The following is a 19,995-nucleotide window of genomic DNA, read 5'->3' on the forward strand; positions in this document are numbered from 1 at the left end:
CCTACTTATATATATGTATATATGTATATATATGTATATATGTATATATATGTATATATATGTATATATATATGGGTGTAAAATAATAATTTAGCATAAACTTATTGGGTTATCGGTTTACCCAATAACCCAATAAAAAAATTAAAATCGAATCAATGACCCAATAATTTATTTTTACAAAATCGTTAACCCAATAATGATAAATCAATAACATTTTTATCGATTCAATTTTTGTAACCTCTAACTTAAATTACGATTTCTTACTCCAGTTATTGTAATAAGAAACGTATTTGTACACGTGAGTCTCCTCAAAATTCTAATCGAAACACTAATCGGAAACTACTATGAAACACTAACCGGAAAAAAATAATTTCATATTTTTAACACATACAAGAAAATATAAATTTTTAGATAATAACTTACTTGATCGACGAAAATTCAACCTTTCACTATTATGGAATAGAGGAAAACTAAAAAATATTTTTTTTCTTAGAGAAAAATCAAATAATCAAGGATAGAAGTGAGTTATTTTTTAATATATAAGATAAATATAAAAAAAATAGATGGTATGTATCCACATGGATAGCCAAATTAGCACTTTTTTCCACGTATCCATGGGTGTATTACATGCTGTGCATAGTCAACAAGAAAGGGCCACTCAACTCACTAAAATACTCCCTTCGTTTAAAAAAGAATGATCTAGTTTGACTTGACACAGAGTTTTAGAAAATAAAGAAGATTTTTGAATCTTGTGGTGTTAAATTAAAGATATGTCAAATATACCAAAATATTTTTTAATCTTATGATCTTAAACATGTCATGTGAAAAGTTGAAATTAAAAAATTGCTAAAAAAGAAAGAAATTTTTTTTTTTTTTTTTTGTAATGGATTAAAAAGAAAGTATTTTTTTTTTTTTTTTTTAAACGGAGTGAGTAATAAGTTTGGGAATAGTCAGGACAAGTAGGTGTACCACGAATGGGTAAATGGGCATGGATATTTGGTGAATTGGTTCCCAACTTACCGTCTCCTTAAAAACCCTTCTTGAACCCGAACGACCTTGCAAAGGCCACCAAAGCCGCCACGGGTTCTCCGGCAAGTAACGGAGTTCAAATATGTCTGCTAAATGGAGAGCTTTACAGCATCGTCATCGTTACACATATAGTGCCGTAATATTCCCCAAAAGTTTCATTGAATCACTTCATCAAACACCTCCTACTCACTTCTACTCACAACTTGTACACTTTGTCTCCTTAAAATCTACATACTCTCAGCTCAATTATGCCAAGAACCTAGCTTTATCTTATGCTGAATTACTGTCAATTGCCAACGCTGATGAGTCATCAATTTCTAAAGCTTCTAGATTTTACTTGGAAATTCTTTTGCTGGAGAATTCACAGCCTCTACATAGAACTTTACTTTCCGTGCTTGTCAAGTGCAAGAACTATCACACCTTGATACAAAACTGTTTCCGTGAACTTTGTGAGGAGTATGGTGAAAATGGGAAGAGATTTTGTGTTTCTAGAGCTGCATTATCTATGATGGGCACCCCGAAGTTGGGGTACTTGGTGGAAATTGTTGATGAGTGTGCAGTTTTGGTTGGTTTGAATGTGGTTTTAGGGTTAAGTTCTGTATTGACAGAGATCGATGATTGGTCTAGACCGTCACCAGTTGTTATGGAACAGTGCCAGGAAGCTCTTTCTTGCATGTATTACTTGCTTCAACGATTTCCGTTGAAATTTGTTGGTGCAGGTTCCAATGTTTTAGAGAGAATTTTGTTTACTGCTTTGAGTATTTTGAAATCGGAATCATTTTCTAGGGATTGCTTAGTGGCGGCAGGGGTGACCTTTTGTGTGGCTCTGCAGGTTTGTCTTAGCCCGGAAGAGCTTGGACTGTTTATCATGGAAGGAATTTTTAATGAGAGTTTCATCATGTGTCCTAAGTTTGCATTTGTGGATGTAGTTGAGAAAATCCCATTTAAGGGCAATTTGATTGATGAATTAAGTAAATTTTCATCGTTGAGCAGACTTTGCTTGGTTCGAGGTATTTTAACTGCCGTCTCAAGGACAGTATTGCTTATTGGGTTTGTTGTATCAAATGATAACTTTGGTAGTGTTATGGACTCTGGAGATAGCAGGAAATCAATCAAAATGATTCTCTATGATGCTATTTTGCCCGAGCTTTGTAACTTTTGTGAGAATCTGATAGACAGTCATTTCAGCTTTCATGCTCTGACGGTGATGCAGATTTGCCTGCAGCAAGTAAAGACATCAATGCTAAATAAGAACGGAAGTATTGATGTAAATTGTGATCCCATTTCTGAGGACATGGGGACACGGTTATTGCAAATAGTGTGGAATAATTTGGAAGATCCTCTGAGCCAAACCGTCAAGCAAGTGCATCTTATTTTTGATCTCTTCTTAGACATTCAGGCCAGTCTACACTGGGTAGAGGTTTCTGATACATTCATATTTTTCACGAGGAAGGTTGCTTTTGATCTTCTTCGCCTGGGACCACGTTGTAAAGGAAGATACATTCCTTTAGCATCCCTTACCAAGAGGCTGGGCGCAAGGACACTTTTAGGTATGAGCCCAGATCTGTTGTGTGAAACAATGAAGGCATACATTGATGATGATGTGTGCTGTGCTTCAACAACATTCCTTAAGTGTTTCCTTGAGTGCTTACGTGATGAGTATTGGAGTAGTGATGGTATTGAAAATGGGTACAACAAATATAGGAGTCATTGCCTGCCTCCACTTTTGTCGGGCCTAGCTTCTGGGTGTTCAAAACTCCGCTCAAATCTTAACACCTATGCATTGCCAGTATTACTTGAACTGGATGTTGATGCTATATTTCCGATGCTCGCTTTTATTGGCATTGGACGTGGTTTGGACAATGGTGAAGTATTTCTTGCGGAGCTGGATTTTAGGGGTGTGTCTCCTGCGCTTGAATCGCGAGTGGCTGTTTTAGTTTCACTGTTTAAGGTTTCTCGTGTACTTGCTTTGCTGGAAGGGGATATTGATTGGTGTAAGGATTCTTTGTTGTCTCTGGAAGACGTGGAGCACAACTTGGAAAACAAAGATGCAACTGTCTGCATTAAGGGGATTAAAATTAAAGTCCCAGTGAAATATCTGGTTTTGGCACTTACTCATATTGATGAATCACTTCGGATTGATGCAGCAGAATCTCTGTTGATAAATCCAAAGACCGCAAGTTTGCCATCATCATTGGAACTCAGTCTGATGAAGGTTGCAATTCCTTTGAACATGAGATGTTGTTCAACTGCTTTCCAGATGAAGTGGACAAGCTTATTTAGGAAATTTTTTTCTCGGGTTCGAACAGCATTGGAGAGGCAGCTTAAGCACGGAAGTTGGCAACCTCTTGTACTGAAAGACACAAGTAGAGATTCCGTTGCTAAAGGTACAGGGGATACATTTGAAGACAGCGCAGATGGACTTTTTAACTTTATGAAATGGCTGAGTTGCTTTTTGTTCTTCTCATGCTATCCTTCTGCTCCATATGAGAGAAAGATAATGGCAATGGAGCTTTTATTGATAATGCTAAATGTTTGGCCTATTGGGTTTCCTTCAGAAGGAAGTGTTGATGCTGTTTCTCCTCAATTCTCTCTTTATCCCTATAGTAAGGGGCTTCTTTTACCTGAATCAACTCTATTGCTGGTTGGATCAATTATTGATAGTTGGGACCGACTTAGAGAGAGTTCTTTTCAGATTCTGCTCCATTTTCCTACTCCTCTTCCTGGAATTTATAGCCAGGACATGGTTAGTGAAGCAATTGTTTGGGCTAAGAAGCTAGTCTATAGTCCACGTGTAAGAGAAAGTGATGCTGGAGCTCTGACTTTGAGACTTATGTTCAGAAAGTATGTTTTGGAACTTGGTTGGGTTGTTAATGCCTCATCTAATGATGTATCTCCTCAACCACTGTCCAAGCTGCTAAACGGGGAACATAAGGCTTGTAAGTTTGTACCTCCAGCAATAGAATATTTAAGGTCACTGATTGATTGGCTGGATGCAGTTGTTCAGGATGGAGAGAAGGATCTCTCAGAAGCATGTAAGAACAGCTTTGTTCATGGTGTTTTGCTTACTCTTCGATACACATTTGAGGAACTTGACTGGGATTCTGATGCAATAGTCTGTGGTATATCTGAAATGAAAATGGTACTGGAGAAGATTTTGGAGTTGGTCATGCGGATAACTTCGTTGGCCCTTTGGGTGTTATCAGCTGATGCTTGGTACTTACCTGATGATATGGATGAAATGGGTGATAATGCTCTTTTATTAGAGGTTCCTCAGGAGATGGATGAGTCCCTACCTACCCCAGACAAGGTACAAAATACACAAGTGGTACAGGAGGGCAGGCAGACTGAGCAGATAGTTGTGGTTGGTTGTTGGCTTGCCATGAAAGAGGTATTAGGACTGGCTAATTATCCCATTTGTCCAAGTAGCTAACTATTTAATGAAACTTATCTGATGTTAATTGTTAAATTATGTCATCGCTCATTCTTGTGCCATCATCATTCGTCTCCTTGCTGCTTTGTAGCGTGGTAACTTTAAAGTTCTTAGTTCAACTGATGGTAACAGAGCACATATTCTACCCTTCCCCTCTATTACAACCTTTGTGTGGCTAAAGAAGAATGATAAATACTGTGTGATTTTTTCCCATTTGGTTAAGCCTTGATGGGTAGAGCTTTCCGGCATCTATACTGGTGGGAGGTAGTAGATACTCAGTGGAATACTCGAGAAGTGTGTGCAAGTTGGCCTAAACACCACTATTATAAAAAAAGAAGGAATCATAAGTTTTAATCAGCTATATGAAGTTTACATGCTTAAAGTTTCCAGAAGGATTAATTTCTTCCCATCCACATTGTTTCAGGTGAGCCTTCTTTTGGGAACAATAATAAGAAAGGTTCCTTTGCCTACTTCAAATGTGTCAGAATCATGTTCCCAAGCTGTTCATGAAACTGATTTATCCAATACCACATCTGACACAATGCTTGATGTGAAACAACTTGAGGTAATTGGTAACCATTTCTTGGAAGTCCTTCTGAAAATGAAGCATAATGGTGCTATTGATAAGACGAGGGCTGGATTTACTGCGCTTTGCAATCGATTGCTTTGTTCAAATGATGCAAGGTATGTGTACTGGATTTTATTATATTGACATTCATATTTTCTATTTGATTATTTGGTTTTTGCAGGAATTCTGGTGCTTAAGCTGTAAACGGCATTCTTATACATGGCTTAGCTTAAAGTAATTTTAGAAATCTCTCTTAAAAAAATGGGCAGCCCAGTGCACTAAAGCTCCCTCTGTGCGCGGGGCCCGGGGAAGTGCCGAACCACATGGGTTTATTGTATGCAACATTACCTTATATTTCTGCAAGAGGCTGTTTCCACGGCTTGAACTCATGACCCCCAGGTCACATGGCAACAACTTTACTAGTAACTCCAAGGCTCCCCTTCAATTTAGATATCTCTCTGAAGTCAGAAAAATGAAAGAAGCTGTGAGTTTACAGCGGCAATTTCCTTTACATCTATCTACTTGTTAATTATCTGAAAATGACATATTCTCATTGTTCAACTAAGAATGACCAATTTCAAAGGGGGGAACCTTGGTTGATGGCTGGTGCAGAGAGGCAGGAAAGCAGACTCCAAGAGAAGGGGAGAATCCAGTAGTAGTGATCAGCAAAGCCGTCAATGCTCCAACCCTTCTAGGGTCATATTTCTTTATACTTTGGGTTTTCCCAATGTGGAAAGGGGAAAAAATAAGTAACAAATTAAAAAGGGAATTCTCCAGCCCATTGGGTTCCCAAACTAGAGAGCTTGGTATCAAAGAGATTGAGCTTGCTTGTGACATAGTGAGCTTAAAATTAATGAGATAGAGCTCAGCTTGCTTCATGTTCTTGAACAAGTACAACAACAACAACAAACCCAGTGTATTCTACGTATTCCCACCTAGTGGGGTCTGGGAGGGTAAGATGTACGCAGTCCATACCTCTACCTCGGAAGAAGTAGAAAGGCTGTTTCCGATAGACCCCCGGCTCAAGGCACGAGATACCACACAAACACATAGTAAAGCACAGAAGCAGATTACATAACATAAATACGGCACCCATAAGTAATATAAAACAGAGGAAAGCAGAGGAAAGCACACAGATTCGTAATAAAACATGGAACACGGAACACGGAACACGGAATCATAACAGGAATAAAACCCCCACCAAGTAATTCCCTACACTAGCGACCCAAACTGGCCCTAGTCCTCTGCCCTGATTCGCGTCCTCCAGACCTTCCTATCTAGGGTCATGTCCTCGGAGAGCTGTAACTGTTCCATGTCCCGCCTAATCACCTCACCCCAGTACTTCTTCGGCCTACCCCTACCCCGCCTAAAACCATCCAACGCTAGCCTCTCACACCTACGGACCGGGGCATCCATGCCCCTCCTCTTCACGTGTCCGAACCATCTCAATCGTGCTTCCCGCATCTTGCACTCCACTGAAGTCACACCAACCTTCTCCCGAATAGTCTCATTCCGAACTCTATCCCCTCTAGTCAGCCCACACATCCAGCGCAACATCCGCATTTCTGCCACCTTCATTTTTTGGATGTGGGAGTTCTTAACTGGCCAACACTCCGCTCCATACAACAAGGCCGGACGGACTACCACCCTGTAGAATTTGCCTTTAAGCTTGGGCGGCACCTTCTTATCACACAGCACCCCCGACGCGAGCTTCCACTTCATCCATCCCGCCCCAATATGGTGCGAGACATCCTCTTCAATTTCACCGTTACTCTGGATAAAGGACCCAAGATACTTGAAATTATCCCTCTTACATACCTCCTGTGCTTCCAGCTTCACTACTACCTCATTCTCCCGCCTCACGTCATTAAACTTGCATTCCACATACTCTGTCTTGCTTCTGCTCACCCTGAACCCTTTAGACTCAAGAGTTTGCCTCCACACCTCTAATTTGTCATTCACACCCCCTCGAGTCTCATCTATCAGAACTACATCGTCTGCAAAAAGCATACACCACGGCACCTCCCCTTGGATACGCCGCGTCAACACATCCATCACCAACGCAAACAAAAAGGGACTAAGAGTAGATCCCTGATGCAATCCTGTCAGGACAGTGAAATGCTCTGAGTCTCCTCCCGCCGTCCTCACCTAGGTTTTCGCTCCATCATACATATCCTTAATTGCTCTGATATATGCCAGCGGTACTCCACTCACCTCCAAGCATCTTCAAAGCACCTCCCTGGGGACTTTGTCGTAAGCCTTCTCCAGGTCGATAAACACCATGTGCAGATCCTTCTTCTTTCCCTATACTGTTCCACCAACCTCCGTACCAGGTGGATTGCCTCCGTCGTCGAGCGGCCGGGCATAAATCCGAACTGGTTTTCTGAAATAGACACTATCCGTCTCAGCCTCACCTCGACCACTCTCTCCCAGATCTTCATAGAGTGGCTCAATAACTTAATCCCCCTATAATTATTGCAACTCTGAATGTCCCCCTTATTCTTATAGAGAGGGATCATGGTACTCCACCTCCAAGCCTCGGGCATCTTTGCCGTCCTGAAGATTTCATTAAACAATCCAGTCAACCACCTTACACTAGCCTCTCCAACGAACTTCCAAAACTCCACCGGTATCTCATCCGGCCCCGTCGCCCTACCCCTTCGCATCCTGCGGACAGCCTGTCTAACCTCTTCTACCTTAAAACGTCTACAATAGCTAAAATCCCGACACTCCTCTGAGTGCTCCAGTTCCCCTAACACAATAGCTCTATCCCCTTCGTCATTCAAGAGCCTATGAAAGTACGACTGCCATCTCTTCTTAATGTGGCCGTCCTCCACCAACACTCTACCGCCCTCCCCCTTAATGCACCTCACCTGATCGAGGTCACGACCCTTCCTCTCCCTAGCCTTAGCGAGTCTAAACAACTTTTTCTCCCCTCCTTTCCCCTGTAACCCTGCATACAAGCTCTCAAAAGCGGCTGTCTTAGCTGCCGTGACTGCTGACTTAGCCTCCTTCCTCGCTAGCTTGTACTCTTTCCTGTTTACCCGCTTCTCCTCTTCGTCCTTACTTTCCACCAACTTAGCATACGCCCCTTTCTTGGTCCCCACTTTCTTCTCCACCTCTTCATTCCACCACCAATCCCCCCAATGGTGCCCGGCCCGGCCCCTAGAAACACCCAACACCTCACTTGCATTCTCCCTGAGCCTGAGTATCTTGTACGCTGTCAAGCGAAAAAAGCAAACAAAATCTAAAAGGAAAAGGAAAGCCAAAAAAATGACACTTCTAAACTTGCTTCAGGTCGATGCAGTAGGTGGCATCTTAGAGGTGTTCCATTCCTCTTGTCATGCCACCTCTTAGAGATTGGAGTTGAAGTTCTAATCTTTGGTTGTTAAAAGATTCATGTTGCAATAAGTGTTAAGTAAGGTCATGATGAAACTTACATCTAAATTTGAACCTTCTAAATCATTTTCTTGCAGTTGTGAGCAGCTCCCTCATGTCTTGTCAATGCACAGGAAAACGGAGATCTGTATCTGTGCTGTGGAATAATTTTGTCGTTTTTTTTTGCTCTGTGACAGAGGTGTTGACTTGCACTTAGTAATTACGCATTCTTGTTAACTCATTTGCTACTTTGTTATTGTTATTCACGTCCATCCTTTATTCTTTTCTTTTGATTCCTGTTTCTTTGGAGACACCAATTTACAGTTGTTTTCTTCCAACTTCGTCCCTCCCTTTGCATTGCCCCTTCAAGGAAAAAATTAAATGGGAAAAAGAACATTGCAGATGCACAAAATAAAAATAAAAATTGTAACAGGTTTATAGATGGACTAACAGTATAAACTATAACACTGGTGCTCTCTTTTTTAGATAAATGGAAAAAGTAATACTTCCTTTTTTGGCACCATTTCTCCAGCTTGCTAACCTTTTTATTTAAAGTTGGCTACTGATTTTCAATTTGGTGTCTGTTCAAAGTAGTTTCTAACAAATAACTACTGATGCTTTGAGGACTAGGATAGGGAGTTGATGGATTTGAATAAGGGCACCTATTGCACTTGACGATGTTGGACTTTCATTGTTAGGATCATGGCAGAGAAGTTCACAACAAAGATAAAAGATATGCATTCTGAATTCATTTGCTTAGGTTACTTTTCTTTTTTCCCAGACTTTGTAAGTTGACTGAGTCTTGGATGGAGCAACTTATGGAACGAACAATAGCCAAGGGACAAACAGTGGATGATCTCCTAAGGAGAAGTGCTGGTATTCCTGCAGCATTTATTGCTTTTTTCCTTTCAGAGCCGCAGGGCACGCCAAAAAGGCTTTTGCCAAGGGCATTACGGTGGTTAATAGACGTGGCTAATAAGTATTTGACAGATCATACTGAAGCAAGCAGTTTCAGTGCTGATGCCTGCAATGGTTTTGTGGAGTCTGGTCCGGCTATTCCTAAAACTGCATCCGATGTGTATGGTGCTGAAAGGTTCTCGAAGATTCGAGATGAGGGTGTTGTTCCTACTGTGCATGCTTTCAATGTCCTTAAAGCTGCATTTAATGATACCAACCTAGCAACTGATACATCAGGTTTTTCTGCTGAGGCTTTGATTATCTCAATACGTTGTTTCTCTTCTCCACACTGGGAGGTACGTAACAGTGCCTGTCTTGCTTATACTGCCTTGGTTCGTCGCATGATTGGATTTCTGAACGTGCACAAGCGAGCATCAGCCAGGCGTGCTATAACTGGGCTTGAATTCTTTCACAGGTATAACGTGATCGGTCTTATGATCTTTATATATATTTTACTATGCTTTGTTTTATGTGCCACTACTTGACCATCTATATTTATCTCTATGCTGTCTTAATTTTGTTGGACCTTTGATCACATGCTCTGCGCAGTTATTGTTTATATTCATTGGATGGTTGTATTGTTCCTTGTGTTCTTTGATCACCCACCACCAATCTGCCTTTCCATCTCAATTGTTCATGACATCAAGTATAGTGCTTAAAAGGTTGAACCTGAAATCTTGTAATAATTTCCTGCAGCTTAGGATCTTGTATCCAACTCTCTTTAATTTCATCATATAGAACATCATGTGGAGACAAAATGGAAACAACCAAGAGTTCAGCATCCGGCATTCTAGACAAGGCATCAGCAGCCTTGTTCTCAAACCCCTTTGTATACTCAATAGAGAAATCAAAAGCCATAAGTTTAGAAATTCCTGCAACTTGAAAGTCAGTGTGTATTTGCTGATCTTATAAATATTTTAAGGCCTTCTGATCAGTCTTAACAACAAAATGTCTTCCCAGCAAGTAATGAGACCACCTTGTAACAGCAAATATAAGAGCCAATAATTCCCTGTGTATCACAGACATGGCTTGGTGTTTTAGAGCCAAGGCTTTACTGATATATGCAATGGGGTGACCCTGTTGCATTAACACGACACCAATCCCCTTTCCACTTGCATTAGTCTCAACCATAAAAAGCAAGGAATAATTAGGCATAGCCAACACAGGTGCAAAAACTAAGGCCTGTTTGAGTGCATACAATTTTTAGGTTCATTCAGCAATTCTTGCACTACATCACCATCACTTATCTTTGCAGTATCTTCATATTTCTATATGTCTACCATATACAGTTGCTTCTTACTTCTACAGTTATGTCCTTGTACATAAGGTTCATCACAGAAACAACAAAGGCCTTTTGCCCTTTTCTCATTTATTTCAGCAGCGGAAAGTTTCCGCTTTCTACCTGGAATTTTACTAACAGAATTTTGATGTACCATCTGACTAGTCATCTGATTAGTCCTAACATTTTTTTTAACTGCAGGTGTGTTATTAGAGGATCTTGGTTGAAAGGGTGGTTTAGGGGTAGGTAATAGGCCTGACATCTTCAAACCCCAAGATTGAACTTGAGCTTTAAAAACCTCTTCTTGCAATCTAGTGATTTTGTAGGCTTGGCGAAGTGTTCTTGGAATCTGAATCCTAACAGCTTTGTTAAGTTCAGGCTTCAACCCTCCTAAGTAATAACTCAAGGCATTTTCATCAGACAAGTTAACCCTACATAACAACTTGTCAAACTTAGCTTGATAAGCACTACCAGTTTGTTGTAAATTCTTAATAGCTTCCATTGGGTCTTCAAAACTATCACCAAATCTATCATTAATGGCAAGTACATACTCAGACCAAGAAGGATCTTTTGCAGCAGTTCTAGATCTCATATATGACCTATGCCAGGCTATAGCATCACCATCTAGATGAATTGAAGCTACTCTAACCATTTGATTAGGTGGAACCTTATCCATGGAAAAAAATTGGTCCACCTTATACAACCAAGTTTGCAAATCGTGGCTAGAAAATCAAGGGAATTCAAGCTTAGATCGAGTAAGAAATTTACCATTAAAATCTTGAAATTCGCTGTTCTGCTGGGAACAACCTTGCCCCCTTGGTTCATCACCACCTACTGAAGATTCAACCCTGCCTTCATTTACATTTTTTTCCTTTTGATTCCAATTTCCCAAAGCTTGTTTAATCTCCATTAATTCCTTATTTGTACGCGCATTTCGATCATTCATGATCAACATTCCATCCATCAATTTTTGCAATTGATCTTGGATTTGTGACAATTTCCCATCGACCTCTTCTGTTGATTTATCGACATTTTTATCACGCACAACCATGATTATTCAGCCGAGAATCACGAGCTCTGATACCAATTGATGCACCTCGAAGAACTAAATCAATCCAGGTGGTTAACCTCTAGGAAGGAGAGATCTAAGATTAGGGTATTAACCGGGAAAAATAGCTAAATTGAGAAGAATAAGAGAGAAGATGAGTTGTATTATATTTCTGAATAGCTGTGAATCATTACACATGAGTATTTATAGCTAATCATTGAACAATAACCGCCTAACTAACTCTTGGACTCTGCTACAGTGATTCTGTTACAACAGTAAAAACAAACAATTGCTATAGTACTTAACAGACTTAACTAACTTTGAGTCCTAATTGTTTTTGCCTCTTCTTAACCTGCTACACTTGTATCATATTCACCAAGTCCTCACCGGTCCTAGAACGAGTTATTTATGTAACAAGCTCGATACATATAATTTATCTGCACCAACTTGAGGGAGAGTGTTAGAATCTTGAATATTCTATAGCATATGTAAATTCAAAAGGTAGCTTGATTTACTCCTATTATGATTAGGTATTAAATGTCAAGAAATGGACCTTGGGCCTAACTCAACCTCAAAAGCTAGCTCATGAGGTGAGAATTACCCAAGTCCATATAAGCAAACCACTGGTCCATTTCCCAACCAATGTGGGACTTTTACCCACTCTAACAACCCCCCTCACGCCCAGGCCCAATTGGCACTGGCGCGTGGACCGGGAGCCCAAAACGGGGATGAACCTGGCTCTGATACCATGTCAAGAAATGGACCTTGGATCTAACTCAACCTCAAAAGTTAGCTCATGAGGTGAGGATTACCCAAGTCCATATAAGCAAACCACTAGTCCATTCCCAAACCAATGTGAGACTTTTACCCACTCTATCATTAAATTAGTTATTTATTTGTATTGATTGGGTTTGTGTTGATTAGGTATTTATTTGTATTAATTTCCTTTCCTTTTAGGACATGTAAACTTAAGCTTTTTAAATGTTAATAGCTTGAGGGAATGACCAAGCCGAGTTCTCTCTAATTTCTCTTCCATTTCACATAAATGATGGTAGTAACAATTACACTTCACTCCCTAAGCTGGTGCTGACTATATGAATCATCATTGATCATGTTTTTTCGATTTAACATCAACTCAATGTCATCATCATAGCAAAAATAAAAATAAAAGTGAAAAATAAGTTAAATAGAATATAAATAATAGTAATAATAATACACTCTCCGTCCCATTTTATGTGGCACCCTTTGAGTTGGCACAATATTTAAGGAAAAAAGAAAGACTTTTGAAACTTGTGGTCTAAAACAATAATTAGATATTTATGTAGCTATAAATGATTTCATTATGGATAAAAAGGAGAATATTAAAGTTAAATTGTTTCTCATCATAGTAAGGTCACATTCTTTTTGAGACGGACTAAAGAAAAGGTGCCACATAAAATGGGACGGAGGAAGTAATAGTTATAATAAGAATAATACTCCCTCCGTCCCATTTTATGTGGCGTACTTTGATCGGACACAGAGTTTAAGAAATAAGAAAAGACTTGGTGATGTTTACCAAATTGTCCTTCGTTAGAAAATGTACTACTACTATCTTTAATTAAGTGGGACCTTATAAGTGAGATCAATAAAGGTAAAAGTGAAATTGTGTCTTCAAATAGTTATCAAATAAAAAAAGGTGACATTCTTTTTGTGATGGACAAAAAAGGAAATGACGACACATAAAATGGGACGGAGGGAGTACTTAATAGCAATATTAAAAGGTCGCTATATTTTTACTCACATAAAAGTATGTGATAATGTCAAATGCTCCTAGAAAATCAATATGTTTAATCAATGTGCTAAGGGGACTAAAACCTATTCCAACCAGTAAAAAATATCACCTATATGAATCTTTTTATTCCATTTTGTTCTATCTTTAGCCAAGTCTGCATTGGTTCCAAGAGATTGTTGGTCGTTCAAGACAGCTTTCTCCTGCATGACTTCACGTCTTCTTGGCCCCCTTTTAACACTTTCATTCATCTTAGTTTCATATCTATGGACCGGCGTATCTGTAAATCAAGGCAGGATATGATCAAATCATCCCAAACGAATCTCATTTTACGTCTACATGCACCTTTGGGAAACTATGGTCATTTTTAATGGTCCAACATTCTCTACCATATAACATTGTCGGTCTTATAGCTGCCCTGTAGAACTCAACTTCAACTTTGGTTTGCATTCTTCTATCACTTAACACCTTGTTAGCACTTCTCTATTTCAACCATCGGTTTTAATTCCATGAACAACTTAATCCATCATTTTATTCTCTTGAAAACGAGTCTAAATATCTACAATTATTTGCATTTTGGCATCGCGATCCGTCTAATCTCACCTCGATTTCAGTTTTCTCATGCTGTCTAAACTTGCAGTTCATGTATTTAGACTTACTTTTACTTATCGGAAAACACTTAACTCTCTAAAGTGGTTCTCAATTGTTCCTTGTTGGTTTCATCAATTAACACAATATCGTCAAAAATAACATACACAAGGGAGCTAATCTTGTATTGTATTGTATCTTTTCATTTTTGGGGTAAAGAAGTAGGACTAGAGGATTTAAACCTGTTTGCATTGGATTGTTTTGAGTGCTATTAAGCCCAAATTTCTTTTAAGCTCTTTTGTAGTGTTTGGCTAAAACACATTTTAAAGCCAAAAAGACAAAGTAAGCCAAAGCCATGAGTTGAATTCATGTTTTATGACTTTTGACTTTTAAGTCCATCCAGACAGGCTCTTAGACCATGTTGTAGATTTATTAAGACCCATGTAAGTGTATTTCCTTTTATCTTTTTTCTCTGTCTTACACTTTTGAATGGTGTTTAGCATGTCTTTAATGCCGAGAAATAAACAATTCCGTTTCAAAAAAAATAAAAGCTAATCCATTATTTTATGGTAAATAAGTGGGGGTCAAAGCCGATCCTTTGTGCAGACTTATTGTTATTGTAAACTCCGTGGTATCTCCTACTACTGTTCTCACGGTAATAATGACTCCGTTATACATATTATCTATGACATTTATATTTAATATGAATTCCTTTCTTCGACATCACCCATCAAATAATCTTTTGTGGTACACTCAATTATATGCTTTTTCTAGGTCTGAACACCATGTGTAGATCTTCCTTCCTTTTGCGATAAATTCCCAATAGTCTTCTTGGCATGAATATAGCATCCATTGTAGATCCGGTGGGTATAGTCTCTCTGTCACTCTTGTCATATTCCCAAGTCTATGATCTATCACTCTTTTCATTAGTTTCTTCGTATGACTCATGAGCTTAATGCCACAACTGTCCACGCAACTTTGAATATTTCATTTATTGTTATAAATTAGGAGCAGGGAGTCCTTCTCCACTTATTTAGCAAGCTACCACTTCTTTGTATACATTGGACAACTGGTGGAGTCATTCTACTCCAATCTCTCCCAGACACTTCCAAACCTCTTATTGGGATACTATCTGGACCACAAGCTTTTCTAATCCTCATATTTTTCATGTAAAATTAGTTCTCTTATTCTACCCGTTAAACTTAAAACTAGTTTGTATGTCTTCCTGTTTTGGTTTATAAGAAACAAATACAGTGAAGAAATGACCGAGAGGAACCAATAACTCTTGTCTTCAATTAACCTATAAATTGGTAGTGGAATGTAGAGAACATACAAATACTACAGTACATGAATTTTAGTTATTTCTGTAATCTGGAACTTATTTTTTTTATATATATGCATATATTTTACTCTGACTATCCCAATTTATGTGACATTCTTTCTTTTTTAGTTTTGGCCCCAAAACAATGACACATTTTTTTATTTTGAGACAGTCTAACAATAAACATCTCATTTTGCCCTTAATGATATGATTTATATAGCCACAAAATATCTATGGGATGTTTTAGACTACATGTTTCAATTTTTTTTCTTTCTTTCTTAAGCTCCGTGCCCAATCACATACCGTCACATAAATTGGAGACTGAGGGAACACTATAGTACTAGTGTAGTGTTGACAAATTAAAAAAATTATGTGCTTCTTTTTAATATTTATTTCTAGACTGTTCAGTTTGTTTGATTTGTGAAGTTTATTTTGGCATTTTAGGGTCCAGAAAGTTGTAGGCTTGCTTTTAACTTGGATGAAATCGTTCATATTGTGAACATGCTCACAGCGATCTTTTAGATCTCTTATCTTTTGTTGTGCATATTGTATGTAAAGAACGAAACAAATTACATGCTTCCCCCCTCCCCTTCCACCTCCTAATAACCTCAAGTCAAGACTGCATAAAAAAGAAAACCTCAAATCAATCCCTACCCCTGGTCAATAACTTATTGACTTGTTTTTTCGTCAGGTTTCAAATTTGGGAAAGAGCATATCTGAACCAATGCTACTAGTTCATTGCATTTGTCATGTATCTTGCTCTGTTCTGAAGTGTGGACCATTTGAAAAAAAATGAATCTGTCGAAGATGACGAAGTCATCAATAATCATTATTTCTGACTTCTGTTCTTATGTCCACTAGGTGTTACATTTGTGATTAAGATTGATGCAATGTCTTGTTTTAAGGAATGCACCTTTATTTGCTTATACCAAAACAGATGCTCTAATCATGTTCCTGATTGTTCGTCTTGAATCTTGTAGATATGCCCTCCTTTTCATTCTCTCTTATTTACTGAGCAAAAAATTGACAAAGTCATTAATAATCATTTCTGACTTCTGGAGATTCTGTTCTTCTGCCCGCTGTGTTATATTTATGGTTATGAATGAATCATTGTCTTGTTTTGAGGAAAACACATTTAGTTGCTTGTAACAGAATAGACATTCTCTAATCATTTCCCTGATTGTTTGTCTTGTAGGTACCCTCCCTTGCATTCATTCTTTTTTAATGAGCTAAACATTGCGACAGAGTCACTTTTGGATAGTTCATCTGAACATTTAAGGTCCAACCTGGTTAAAGTTGCTCATCCCAGCTTATGTCCTGTCCTGATTCTCTTATCTCGACTCAAGCCTTCTCCAATTGCAAGTGAAGCTGGTGATCCCCTGGATCCTTTCCTTTTCATGCCATTCATCAGGAAGTGCTCAGTCCAGAGCAATTTTCGTATTCGTGTTCTCGCATCCAGAGCTTTATCAGGTCTAGTGTCTAATGAAAAACTTCCAGTAGTCCTCCTAAATATTGTCTCTGAGTTACCTGGCACTGGGGAGCAGGTTGTGAATTCTGACTCATCTATATCATCCAATAGGGTAAATTATTCTTTCAATTCACTTCATGGGATGTTATTGCAGTTGAGCTCTCTTCTAGACACGAACTGCAGAGATCTAGTTGATGTTTCCAAAAAAACTGATATTCTCGCTGAATTGGTTCATGTTCTTGCTTCATGCTCGTGGATTGGGAGTCCTGAGCATTGTGCTTGCCCGATTATCAACAGCTGCTTTTTAAAGGTGCTAGATAACGTGCTGTGTGTTGCAAGAACATGTCATATGAGCAAAAATATTGATGTCATTTGGGATCTCCTTTGGAGATCATCTTCAGAATGTTTAGATTTAGGAGTGGCTTGTGCACCAACATATTTTGATCCAACTATCACAGAACTTCGGAAACAAGCTGCACGTTCATATTTCAATTGTGTTTATCAAACATCTAAAAAAGCTGCTGAAGAGTATCTGTTGGTACCATCAAAAGGCCCTCCTGATTCAAACATATCAATGATACCTGTAAATGAAATTTCTTTCAGCAGATTACAGGAAAGGCTAATACGTTCAATCTCTGACACTTCATATGAGGTTCGGATTACGACACTGAAGTGGTTTCTTCTATTTCTCAAGACACCAGAATATAGTGAGATAAAGAGAAGTTGCTTGACCAGCATCGATCTCCAGATCACTGTGATGAAGCTTTTAACTTTGGACAATAACCAAAAATGTTTGAACTACATTCTGAAGATTATCTACAGCTGGAGTCTGCAGGAGTATCACAATAGTGGAGAAGAATGTTATCTTAAATTTTTTGGTGATATGGATAGGGAGTCCCTGCTCCAGTTTTGGGACAAGGTGGTTTCCTTGTACAAGGTCACTAGGCATTCAAAGACTCGAGATATGCTACTTTGTTGCATGGGCATTTGTATAAAACAATTTGCGAACTCACTAAGTAGTTCAGTTGTAGGCTTTCAGAATGTCAAAGTAGGTGAATTCAGCCACCATGATTCATCTGATACATCTAAATTATCTGTCTTTTACAAGTGCATCAGCTATTATGTCGACATAATTGAACAACACTGTGATGCATCAGAGCCTGTAAACATGCGTAGGGCGGCTGCAGAGTCTATGATAGCATCTGGTTTATTGGACCAAGCCGAGGTTATTGGTCCGTCAGTCTACAATGACCAAATTCCTGATGGCAATATGTGTTCCTTTTTCAAGAAAGAAATGGTGGTTAATATGTATGCCCATAAAGTCCTGGATTTGTGGTTTTCATGCATTAGGCTTCTTGAGGATGAAGATGAGGGTCTTAGGAGGAATCTTGCCTTGGATGTCCAGAGTTGTCTTACATCCAGAAGTTCTGACAGAAGCTTCCTGACTGGAGTGGTCCCAAGCCAAGTGGAGCAAGTGATTGAGAGAAGCTTCAAGCATCTTTCATCAATTTTTGGTCACTGTCTTGACTACCTTGATTTCCTTTGCCGCAGGGTTCTTGGTTCTGCTATGCATGCTTGTGTTATTTCCGAAGGAGATCTTATCAAACGTGTCTTTGACAAGGAGATTGACAACCATCATGAAGAAAAACTTTTGATATGCCAGATATGTTGCTCTCACTTGGAGAAGCTTCCAACCTCTAAGTTCTCGTCAGGTGGTCCCAATGACATACCTGATGTGAGGGACTTCTTGCAGAACTGGAGGAGGCGGTTTGCGCAGAAGTTAGTATTATTTGCCAAAGATTATGTTGCTGCACAGAGAGGATTTGATTGGATTGGTGGGGTTGGTAACCACAAAGATGCCTTCTTACCTCTCTATGCAAATTTACTTGCCTTTTATGCCTTGTCAAGCTGTATTTTTAATGGGAAACCAGAAGATAGAAAGTTGATGCTCCCTGAATTTCGAGAGGTTGGTGAGGCCATACAACCATTCCTTACAAACCCATTAATCTCTAATTTATTTTTGTTAGTAGTTAAGTTGCACAACAAAATGATCGGTGAAGGTTCGTGTGATTTGAGCCAAAAGACTATTGAGGCTTCAGCTTGGGATGCGTTTGATCCTTATTTTCTTTTAAGGTGAGAGACTAAATTGCATACTGCTAAATTGATGTGTAAAACTGTGGTAATGGTTGTGATTCTTTTTGGGCGAGTATAATTATGTTGGATCCCTATTGGAATCGAATTTTATGTGATCATTATAGTTGATTTTACTACAATAGCAACCCTTATTTTGGCTTTATGTATTCCTACTTGCAGTTCAACTGTTAGGTGTACATTTATTAATTGAACTCCTCTATGTATGGGATTTGAAGGACAAAAGTCTTGTTATCACTTAAATTAACAATGTGAAACAACACCATTTAGCGCAGTGTAATATTTATCTTCCAAAGTTCAATGGCGAGGGCAGCTTGACAGATGGTACTTCAAAAACCCTCTCTTCCTCCTCGTGTGTTTTGCTTGCGTTACTAGGGATCAACAACAACAACAAATCCAGTGTATTTCCACATAGTGAGGTCTGGGGAGGGTAAGATGTACGTAGTCCATACCTCTACCTCTAAAGAAGTAGAAAGACAGTTTCCGATAGATCCCCGGCTCGAGACACAGAATACTACACAAATGCATTACTAGGGATCAAAAAGTCTAAATGCTCGTTGTTTCTGTTTAAAGTAGAAATGATTTGAACTGAGTTTTCTGTTTTTTTTTTTTTTTTTAAATTAAAATTCCAGGTAGGTCTTCGGGGATGTATATTGATTAATTAAGGCAAAAGAGAGAGTGCAAACAACTAGTGATTCGTTCTCAGGCAATACTGTCAACACTAATTAACAAACAAAGAAGTTACCCTTATCGTACCTAATTCTAAGGGTCTTTACCCTTATCGTACCTAATTCTAAGGGTCTGTTTGGCCATGGATAAAATCATGAAGTGAAATCATATGAAATGTTGTTGAAGTATTGTTTAGACATAGCATTTGGGATTTTAAGTTGTATTTTTTTTATAAACAAAAGCCCTCACAACTTATCAATATTGTCCCAATTCTTTATACAATTTTATCAAATGAGCAAAAGTTTATAACAAAGTATAACACACTATCACAAAACTAT

General features: G+C 38.8%; 1 protein-coding gene across 1 annotated transcript; it reads left to right on the forward strand.

Moving 5' to 3' along the window:
- The first annotated feature begins 958 nt into the window (after positions 1-958).
- On the forward strand, positions 959-19,110 carry LOC107852321 (thyroid adenoma-associated protein homolog). The gene is made up of 4 exons (XM_016697385.2): positions 959-4,420; positions 4,887-5,146; positions 9,190-9,780; positions 16,565-19,110. Exons 1-4 carry the CDS (start codon positions 1,112-1,114, stop codon positions 18,972-18,974), a joined length of 6,570 nt encoding a protein of 2,189 aa, XP_016552871.1. The 5' UTR covers positions 959-1,111; the 3' UTR covers positions 18,975-19,110.
- Positions 19,111-19,995: the final 885 nt, after the last annotated feature.

Source organism: Capsicum annuum, chromosome 4 (genome assembly GCF_002878395.1).
Source record: "Capsicum annuum cultivar UCD-10X-F1 chromosome 4, UCD10Xv1.1, whole genome shotgun sequence".
NCBI classification, from domain to species: Eukaryota; Viridiplantae; Streptophyta; class Magnoliopsida; order Solanales; family Solanaceae; genus Capsicum; species Capsicum annuum.